General features: G+C 45.9%; 1 protein-coding gene across 1 annotated transcript in view; it reads left to right on the top strand.

Moving 5' to 3' along the window:
* The first annotated feature begins 1952 nt into the window (after nucleotides 1-1952).
* The window catches only part of PPP4R3A (protein phosphatase 4 regulatory subunit 3A), a 33343-nt gene continuing 24465 nt past the window's right edge, over nucleotides 1953-10830 (top strand). Inside the window, exons 1-2 of the mRNA XM_015865275.2 lie at nucleotides 1953-2498; nucleotides 8492-8547. Coding sequence (XP_015720761.1) covers nucleotides 2357-2498; nucleotides 8492-8547 — 198 coding nt within the window. The 5' untranslated portion in view covers nucleotides 1953-2356. The remainder of the gene's footprint in view (nucleotides 2499-8491; nucleotides 8548-10830) is intronic.

Here is a 10830-nt window from a genome sequence, read left to right as displayed (position 1 = left end):
ACTCAGTTAATGACCTCTCGCCATCCCTAAAGATATTTCACAATCCTTCAGATCTCTGGAAATGGAGAAAGAATTGAGACATAACCTGGCACGTTTTTGCCTTTTAAATCATGACCCTAAGAAAACAAACAAACAAACAAAAAGACATGTTTTTTTCTTTTGCATCTGCCTTCTAGGATGGGAAGATGTATTGGATACTCAGCCTACAGAGGAGCTGCAGCCACCATGAGGCCTCCCCTCAACTCCTTTGCTCTGGGTTAAACACACAGCCACTCTTCATATATCTTACCCATTTTCATAGCCCTCATTTGGACACTAGTACTTTTATGTGTTTCTTACATCGTAGCACCCAGAACTGCATCCAGAGCGGGAGGTGAGGCTGCACAGAGCAGAGCAGGATGGTACAACCCCTCCTCTCACCCGCTGGCAGAGCCTGGTGCACCCCAGGGTACAGTTGGCCCTATAGCTGCAAAGGCACACTGCTGGCTCATGCTCAGCTTCCATCTAATGACTTTTCCAGCCTCATATCCTTCAGTCTGCCAGGACAGGCCCATCCCAGGTGCAGAGCCTGGCACTGGTTCTTGTTAAACTTCATGTGGCTGTTGACTACCCAGTCCTGCAATGTGTCAAGATCCCTCTGCAAGGACTCCATACCCTCAAGAGAGGGGCATTGTACGTATCACACCCAACACACTATCTTAAATGGGCTCCAATGCAGAGGTATGTCAGCAGGGCCCAAATTGCCCTCCTGTTTGCACACCCTGCCAGCCTCGCACGCCCTTCGCAGGGCAGCCTGTCAGACACGCGTTTGGGCGCTGCGAGCAACAGCAGAACCAGGGGCTCAACGGCTTCTGTTTGTTATTGCAATGGTTACAGCCTATCCCTGCCGGTAGAGGTCCAACAGCCGCTCAGCCAGCAGCTGTTTAACTCTTGCTTTTCAGCTATACTGGAGTAGGGAAAAAGAGAAAAAAAAAGAAAGATCATAACAATAAAAGCTTTTCAGGAAGCCGTGTCCGTGTGTTCCACGGAACCATGATACGGGGTCACAGTGCAGCGAGGGGTTAAAGCTGCTCCCGAGGAGTGGGACCGAGCAGCGCTTTTCCACCCGCACACACACACGCGTCTCCCACGTCCGGACCGGGCCAGGCGCCGACAGCAATCCCGGCGGGGCGGGGAGTGCGGCAGGGCTGCACTGTAGGGCTGCACTGTAGGGCTGCACTGTAGGGCTGCACTGTAGGGCTGCACTGTAGGGCTGCACGGTAAGGGCTGCACGGTAAGGGCTGCACGGTAAGGGCTGCACGGTAGGGCTGTAGAGGTGCCGCCGTGCAGGCGCGGCGCGGATCCCCGTGCCAGAACTCAGCCCCGTCTCGCTGCCCGCTCGGGGCTGCTGGCCCTTTAAATGCCGGCCGGCGGCCCGTGCCGCTGCTGGCTGGGAGACCCCGCGCCTCCAGTGAGAGGTGAAACCAAGATGGCGGCCGTGCAGTGACTGAGGCGGAGACAGAGGCGGAGGGAGCGGGGCTGGACGGGCCGCGTCGCGCCGCTGCCGCTCGCCCCCTCGGCAGCGTCGGGCCGAGCGCTTCTCCGCCACCGGGTGCCGGGAGCGCGGCCACGCCGCGGGGCGCGCTAAGGAGCCGGGACCGAGCCGCCACAGCCGCACCGGGAGGAGGAAGAGGAGGAGGAGGAAGAAGAAGAACATGGCGGCGGTGTCGGGCTGAGAGCGAAGCCGCCGCCTGCGACCGGAGCCCATGGGGGAGCCGGGGCGCTGAGTGCCCCCGCCCGCCTCATCCCGCCCCGGGCCAGCAGCGCCCGCCGGTCCCGGCCCCGCGGAAAGAGGGCGGCTCCGCGCTGCGCTGCCGTGACGGACACGAGTGAGGGGCTCCGGGCCTGGGCGGCCGCCGCACAAAGAGCCGCGCTCGGGCCGGGCCGGGCGGTCCCGCTCCCGCCCGCCTTTCCCGCCCGCCTCAGCCCGGCCTCGGCGCTTCCCGCTCGGGCCCTGCCCGCCGGGCCGCCCGCCGCTCTCAGCCCGGGCCGGACGCCGCTTCCACTGCTCCGGATCCGCATCTTGTCCGCGTTCCGTTCCCCGCCGCCTCTCCCCGTGGAGCTCTGCCCGCCTTTTGTCGGCCGGACCCGGAGCAGCGCTTCTCTCCGTCGTTCCCCGCTCCTCGGCACTCCGCCTCCGTGGCCATGAGGATCTGGTCGGAGCGCTGAGCAGCGGGACGAGGAGCTCTCCTGGCGCGTCCGCGTGGGGCCGCCACCCTCCTTCCCGTTCCCCCCGTGAGGGGGCCCGGCCCCCGGCCGCCTTCACGCTCCCTCGGCCTTCGCGAAGCGGCGCGGTGGCCGCGGTGCCGGCGGCACGATGACTGACACCCGGCGCAGGGTGAAGGTTTACACGCTGAACGAGGATCGGCAATGGGACGACAGGGGCACCGGGCACGTCTCCTCCTGCTACGTGGAGCGCCTCAAGGGCATGTCCCTGCTAGTCAGGGCGGAGAGCGATGGTGAGTGCGCGCCGTCTGCGGCCTCGTGCCGCCCTGCAAAGCCACGGGCTTAGCTTTGTGTGTTCCTCTGCCTGAGTGTTTCGCAGTGTAATTCAAACGCGGTTCCTACAAGCAAGCAGGCTCCAGGCGTAGTTCGCCGCCATGGAGTGCGGGCGTAGTAGGCAGCGGGTTCACGGTGAACACGGCGCTTGGTACAAACGCGGTCAGGTCTGGTTACAAGCCTTGTGCGGGCGTGGGCATCTCGTGATCCATGTCCAGGTGCCCGGCGTGCCCCGGCTTCAAAACTGATCGCCGTGATCTACCTGGCCTCAGGTGTTTCTGGAAATAACCCCACGTGGAAGAAATGCTCAGACTTGAATCGTGGTTTTTGGCCACCTGATGACTTATTAAAAAATGAGTCTAATATCCATTTCTTTGCTCTCTTGCACTCTCTCATTTCTTCTACGAATTAAAACATTCCAGCATCTATCAACAGTTAGCAAAGCACAGCTGTAGTAGCAAAGACAATGGACAGAATGGCACTTCTTTTTTTCTCCTCATGAAGTGGTATCTTTCAGTTCTTGACCAGCTCTAGATCTCACCGTAAGTAGAATGATGCATTATCCACTTCCCTTGCTTCTTATGACAAAATTTACTCCAGGCCAAGCAGTAGTGTCTACAATAGCTGTGTCTAGTGGATTGAGACTACTAACAGATGACCTTTCATTCTTCTTCCATATTTTTTTTTTCCATTGTAGAAACTAGGATGAGAAGCGTGTTGAGCATCACTGATTCTCAGTATTTGCTAAAGTTCTTTCAAGCTACCAAAATCTGTGCAGCGAACAGATCATAAGCTGATGTGGAGGAATGAACTTGAATCTGAGCAGGTTTTTGATGTTTGATCTGCTGATTAACCATGAATCTCAGGGGTTTGTAGTTTCTTAATTATACTTGAAAGAATTAAATAGGTGATAATTTTGTGGGTTGGAACTAGGTGATATTCAAGGCCCCTTTCAATCAAGCCATTATATGAATTTGAGGTTCTGGTTTTTTTTTTACAGTGAAGAAGCTGCTTTCTTAGTCTGGCCAGCTTTCCAGTGTGAGAGAAAACACTCAGAATGGAAAGAGACTTTGTTTAATTTGAACATGAGGGAGGTGAGGAGATTCTCACTGTACTTTCAGGCAGACCTTGTGTTGCCATGTATTTTGTTGTGGATACGGCCCTTGCTGTGCACAGGAGATCTGTTAGCGATGGTTCAAAACTGTCCTGTCTGTCACGTGCTAATCAATTTTCTAATTTACTTATTTTTTGTTCCTCTTGGGAAAGAAAGCAAAAGGAGTGCAGTGTGTGAGTTTCTTGTGAAGAAATAGTCCATTCATACTGAGATCTCTTCATTGGCTTTGAGTGGTAAGACTGATTGGAGCCACAGTTGGGCTGTTGCTGCCAGCTTTGTTGTAAGTGAACAGTCTGTCAGATGGAAAGCATAACTTGCTGTAAAGGATTCTAATACAGACATGAAGTCTTTACTTTGTGCTGTGTAACTAAGGCACTTTGATCAGGACAGTGTGCTCACACGTGCTAATTGCTCTTAGTGCTCAGCAATGCACCCAATAGCACACACCACACATCGCTCTTGTCTCTGCACATGCTTCAAGAGCAGCAAGTAACGTGCAGTGTGTAGGTTCTTAATTTAGTCAGTAGTATCTGTCCGGCCTGGATAAGTGTGTGCTCTATTAATAGGCCAGGTTTTTTTCTAACTTGTGTAAACACCTCACAAAATCTGATTTGTGGATTAATGAAAGCAAATGCTATCATTGTTAAATATGAGCAAATTATTTGGGAAAAGGCGATGTTAAACATAAAACCAAGTGTTTCAGGTACTGTGCAGTTTGTGTTCCCTCATGTGCTTTTTTAGCTAAAACTCAGTAGCTTCTGGTTCCCAAAGTTGTGCAAGCACTAGGAACCTGACCTATATACCACTACTTCTATGTTTCCATTTTGTTCTTGTATTGTCTCTTCGTCAGCTCCTCCTCATTCCACAATGAAATTCTTCCTTCCTCCTTTTATAAACTAGCTTTTCCTAGCATTTGTGCTGAGATCCATCCTGTGCACGTTGCTTGTTCTTGCTGATGTGCTCCAGGAAGCTGGCTGGGAAGCTGGGATCTGACCAAAGCTGAGGGCTCTGCTTCCTGAGTGGGGGCTGTGAACAGCGGTTTCCCTCCATGCTGGAAATTCCCCACTCTGGTTCCACTGTCTGCAGGCCGTGAACAGCTGATCTCATGTGGCTGGCTGGGTAGGCTGGCACATCCTTCAGGCTTCCAGTTGTGCAGCTCCATGGCTGCTTTACAGGTAGTTGGGTTTTTATGGCAGGGTCAGGGTATTCAGATAAGAGTTGGAGTCATTATGCCAAGTCCAAGGTAAGCTAGCGTGCTGAATTGGAGTAATAAAGAAGCTGCAGTTCTACTCACTTCTTATCTGTAAGGTTTTTGTTGTTTTTAACGTAGACTTATTTGAGTTTAGAGCAGATGAGCAGTTTGTGTTACTGAGGTGTTTGTCATGTTCCCAGGCACTGCTGGAGTCATTGCAGGGAATTTGAAGTGATCTCTTACACAGGTTTCTTAAACTTTTTTTTTCAGACTGCTGTGGCCTGACTGGTTCTTGAAATGCCTGTGTACTCATGGTGTGGTTTCAGATCCCTTTATGTTCTGACCCAGATAACTGAGGGTGACCCTTAGAGTGAACTTCTGTTCAACTAACTTAGGGCAGTTTGAAAGCTTCAACTTTTAAGAAATGCTGACCAGTCCAGAAACCCCACTTTGACAAGCCAGAATGAGCTCCCTTATTGGAGGCCATGTGGCCTTGCCATCTTCTAGTTGCTTTCATTTTTATTTTCAGTTTTATTTTTCTTTAAGGAAAACAGCACAGAAACTGGTAGCACTTGATCAGGAGCATCTTACACCTTTCCTGGGTGGTTTTGTTTGTTTGTTTTCTTGTATTCTTGTTGCACACACGTGCTGCTATTGCTTCTAGGGTTACTGCTCTAATGCTGAGCCCTAAGCCAGTAATGCTGCTGTGTGACAGTAAGCTGCTTGGACTCTTGTTCAGGGAAGCAGCTCTATTTTTGAATAGAAGTCTCCTGCAATAGTCCTTTCCCGGAAGAGTATTGCTTTTTTACACATTCTAGAACAGCAACCAAAAACAGGCAAAATATCTCTTTCCTCTTCCCAATTGGAAGTACAGCGTTAATTGAAGATGCTTCCTATAAGGGGAAAACCAACAAAAGTTTAGAAATTCTTTCAGCATAAAAAAAAATTTGATTCTGATGAAAGGAAATGAGTGACAATCTTCCTGTCTTTTCCTCTACTTCCTTTGAAAATCCAAGTAATTTTCATGGGAGAAGAGCAGTATTTCTTACCTGCAGGTCTCCTCCATGTCCATGTATGAAAACAATTCTGCAGTTCTGTCACTGAGGTCTACTGAAAAATACTGCTATGGGACATTTGATGTTCTTTAAGTGTCTTATAAAATAGCATTGGTTATGTTTTCTTTTGAGCAAACCATTCGCTATGCACAAAGTCACATCGCAGAATGGCTTTGTTACACTAACAAAAATCAGCTAAATGAATATAGCTGTGCTATATTACACTGCAGTGGCAAATAAGAGAATTCTGCCAGTCAACGGTGGTTTCAGGTGTTACTTTCTTTTGCGGTTACCTTTGCAAAGGTTGTGATCACCTGAGGTTGTGATTCAGAGAACAAGTGGATCTGTATAATTGTGGGGTGATTTATTTCAAAACATTGCTTATATTTAGGTGATTTTTCAGGTCTTTATTCTCTTTGAATGAAGTCACTGGGAAATGAGATGAAGTTTTGTTCGTATGAAGTAGTTTGGATAGCCCTGATATATTCTAGGATATTACCAACAGGAAAATAATTGTTTCTGACAAGTGAAAGAATAGTACATTTCTGAGTTCAGATTTTTTAGTTGTCCAGAGTGGTGAGGAATAAGTAGAATCATGTGGGAGTGAGGAGCTAGTCAAGCCTTATAAGGCTTGACTGTATTTCCTGCAGGCATCAGGTTTGGAAGGGAAGAAGTGCTTCTTTGTGGCCAGTCCAGTAAAGAAGCCATGTTCTGACATTTGCTTCCAGCCTGGAAGATGGATGTACTGTCTGGTTTGAGTTGTCTTCAAGACTTTAAATGGTATCATGTCAAACATGGAATTTGAATCCTCTTACTTTATGCTAATTTCAGGATTTCCATGTCCATGTGCTTTTTCAGGACTAAGAATGGTGTTGAAATATCAATTGCTTGTAATTCTTACAGGATTCTCATTCATGTTTGCTGCTATTTCTAGACAGAAGACTTTCTAGAAGACAGTCAATGAAGTTAGTAGCATGAGATAGCATTCTAAAACTGTAGTTGAAGCTGGGAATTTGAAAGATGGCAGGGAAATGCTTAGTGCTTTGAGCTGATGGTGGTAACAGCAAAGGGAGGCGTTGTGTGTAATCCAAGGTTTGAAGCCTGAAACTGTAGCCTGAGTATTGTATGTGTATTGGCTTCACCACTACAGCTCATCCTTGAGGTAGGTTTTTTGTTTGTTTTTAATCATGGTGTCTTTTGTTTTTCCTTGAGGGCCATTTAACTCAGTTTTGTTGTTTGATTGTATCTGGATTTGTAAGCAGCTGTTCTTTTAAGGGCAGCGTGGGGCATCTCCTTAAGCCAGTGTGGTTTCTGAAGGCTGTTGCTCTGCAGTTCTTCCTAAGAAATCAGGTAGAAGCAGCAGTCACAGGTAAGTAAAAAAAAATAAAATCAAATCTGAGCCTTACAATTCTACAGTGAACACTGAAGTTCTTGTTAAAGCTTCAAGTTCAGTAAGTAATAACCTTTATTGTCCTGCAGACAGGGAACTCTTCTGATATTTGCTGTTTTTTAACGGTCCTCTGTTTCAATGAGTGGAATTCCGTGAACAGATTCATCAGTCTCTCTGCCTTCACCTCTTCCAACATAACATTTTCCATTAGTTAGCAGCAATTTCACAAGAGTGGAGTAATTGATTTGTAAACGTAACTTACAGGGTTTAATGTGGTGACACTTGGTCAGCAAACGTTAGTTTGGGGGTATTTTTGATGTGGATTTATGAATGGGTGTGCATTCAAATAGTAAAACCTACTGAGCTGTGATCTGTTCAACAAGTTGATTCTACTGTGTTATTTGGAAATACTGTTTCCAGATCCAAGTATGTTCTTCAAATCCAAGTAATATCTTTGTCATACCTTCAGATACTTGTGATTCTCTATTTGAAGTGGTTGAAGCATGTCATTATTTCTTTTATTGAGATTTTTGGGAGACTACTTAAGATTGCTTCCGTTGGCAAATGTTCTAGTAACAAATACAAAACTACCTTAGAACTGTTACGTAACTAAGCAATTGATAGTTTGAATTTCTATTAAAGAATAAATGTAAACTGGTAAATGAATGGGAAACTGTCTCTAAGGGATGCCTGAGGCCTTACACTTCAGCTACAGACAGTGCAAAGTTAATCTGTCTGTGTGTTTGTCATGTATGTTGAATGAAGCCCTGCAGATGCCTGTGCCAAAGTTGTGGTTGTCACAGTCCCTCACGTGCTGGCAGCTGAACAGTAAGGTGGATGAGGGGTGTGATGTGCCCACAGACAAAAGCAGTTCTAATTTTTTGTTGTTTTCCTAGCAAGGTCAGTCCTCTAAGCTAAGCCAGACTTATGTTAACATTGGTGCTTATACAGGAGATTGAATTTCAGAGTGCGGCAGAGTTTGAGAATCCAGTCCTCAGATGGCTCCTGAATGTTCTGTGTTATGTGGAAAACATCTTCCAGGGGAAAAATGAAAGACAAAGTTGTAGAGTATGGATTAAGTCTGTCTATTGCTGGGAGGGAAGATGTTAATACCCACCTGAGGGAAGGAAGAGCATTCAGAAAAATCATGTTTGGATTGAAATTTTAGTGCACATGTAAATAAGTGGAACTTTTCTTTCTAGGTTCTCTTCTTTTGGAGTCCAAAATTAACCCGAATACAGCGTACCAGAAGCAACAGGTAAACATACTCTTTTTTTCTTCACTTTTAATGGCAGTTGCTTAACATCAGAAATAGATTTCTCTCAATTGCAATCAATATTGTATGTTTGACTATCTGCAATAGGAAACAAAGTAGTGCTCAGCATTTCGAGCTTTTTTTTTTTTTGGAGTTACCTGTTCTCCTTGCACACAAACATGCAAAAAGATTCTGTGTGTGAAACAGACAAAGCACAGTTGTGACAATCACTGATTAGCTGAGGTTCTGAAGGATTGTAGGATCTGAAACTTAATGCCGTCTGGCTTTTTTCTTAGTCTTTCTGATACTGCAGCTTTCAATGTAATTTCTGAAAGTGAAGACTAGAATTCTTTAAAACTATATGTATACCTTTCTTTTGGCTTTTACTTGAAAGATGGATTTGGGTTAATACTGCTTCAAAGCATATCATATGCATCAAAGTAACTTCCCAGCTGTAGCCTGCACCTCACCTCAATTATTTAAGCCGCACATTGTGAGGCTCCCAAAGAATGCTCTGAAGGTGGATGAGGAGAAGCAGACTGTAACTCTTGCATTTCGCTTGCTGGTCTTACTGTGATGGATGCTGCAAAGTACTCTTAGGGACTAAAACTGCTGAACCAAATTGTATTTTGTTGCACATCTGGTCATTTCAGACTGCTAAAATCCTGCCAGGTGCACTGAATGTATTAAACTGTTCAAGCTGAAGACTGAGGAGTATTTCCTTAGAAGCATGGGTGCAGTTCAGTTTTGCTGGCAGGCAGTTGCAGCAGTTCACTGGCTACAGCTGTTTGTAGGCTCACATGCTGAAAATGAGTAGAACCAGTCTGGGTTAAAAACATCTTGGAAATATTTTGAGTTTACTCTGTATTTGCCCTTTGATATAATTCATCACACACTGTATAAACAGTCAGTACTGAACAACTGATAAGGGCAGTGTGAAGTGGAGAATCAATTGCAGGGTGTAAGGAAGGACAAAACCAGCAAAAATGCTAAGCAAAAATAGCTCTTAGTTGTAATCCACCCTGGCTGGAGGTCATGGTTCTGTGACAGTAGCTCCAGCATTAGGACATGTAAAATAATGTAGAATGTCTCACATCTTTGTGGCGTAGAGTGCTGATCTCAAGTAAACTCGTTTTGCTGTTTCAGATCTGCTCGTAGAGCTTTGAGGGGCTTTGTGTCAACAGACTTTCTGTCAGATCAAGTGTGCAGCCTCCTCGAAGTAGGCATAAAATTGTAAGATCAATGTAAACCACTACCCCTGTCTGTCAGTACAACAGCAGTACATACTTCTGCTTGTTGCTAGTTGGGGCTGAGTGTGTATTGTAACCTAGAGCTGAGCAAATATGATGCTGATGATTGCAAAAACATGGTTAGAGAAATAAAAATATTGAACATGAATCTGACCTATTAGAACAGCACTTTATTTGCCGGAGGTTGGAAAGTGCCAGTCCTAAAGCCTGCAAACGCTATGTAGACAGAAATTTATAGAAAGATTGTTTTCATTATTTAAGGAGTGCAGCCTTTAATTGAACTCAGGGCTCTTCTCTGAGCCTTAGAAATACCAAATCTTTCTTGGTGTGCGTAGTAACCCTACTTTGCAGCACATTATTTTTTTAGGTAAGGTATACTCATCCTTTTGCTCAATAAAAGCCAAGTTCATAATTCAAACATGATTCCATCTAAGCTAAAGTTGGAACGTGGATACTGAAATGAGCTGCTTCTTTCCAGCTGCATTTCTCACAATTCTGAATGGTCTAAACTCACTAAAAATAAACAAAAATCAACTGTAGTACTCCAGACACATTTTTCTAAACTGGTTTTCTCTGCATGTCAGTGGACAGACCCACACACTGATGGAACTGTACAGTAGAAGAATTCTGAGTTTACTTGCAGTTCTCAGTTGCTCTCTGACAATTTCAGTAAAATATTGTAGGAACTCAGGACTTCAATCTTCAGAGTAACTTTTCAGCGAGATGTTCTTACCATACTTCTATTGCAAATTCTTATTGTGAGGATAAACCTGCCCTTTTAAAGGAGAGCACAACTATGCATTGAAATTGTTTTTATCATGGCACCCTTAGCATGTGGCATTTTGGTATCTGATGGAATGAAGGGGTATGTTCTGACTGTCATCCAGGCTGACGTGAAGCTTGGAAGAAGAAAGTCTTCAATTTGATTTGTGGTTAGAAGGAATAAGAGGTGTGATAAATAAGTATTTGGGGGGTGCTTCCTATGTCTTGTTCTGAGTCCTTCAACATGATTATGAACACCCTTTGTAATAAACAG

Source organism: Coturnix japonica, chromosome 5 (assembly GCF_001577835.2).
Source record: "Coturnix japonica isolate 7356 chromosome 5, Coturnix japonica 2.1, whole genome shotgun sequence".
Lineage (NCBI taxonomy): Eukaryota > Metazoa > Chordata > Aves > Galliformes > Phasianidae > Coturnix > Coturnix japonica.
The sequence above is the reverse complement of the archived record's forward strand: the minus strand, read 5'-3'. Positions and strand labels throughout refer to the sequence as shown.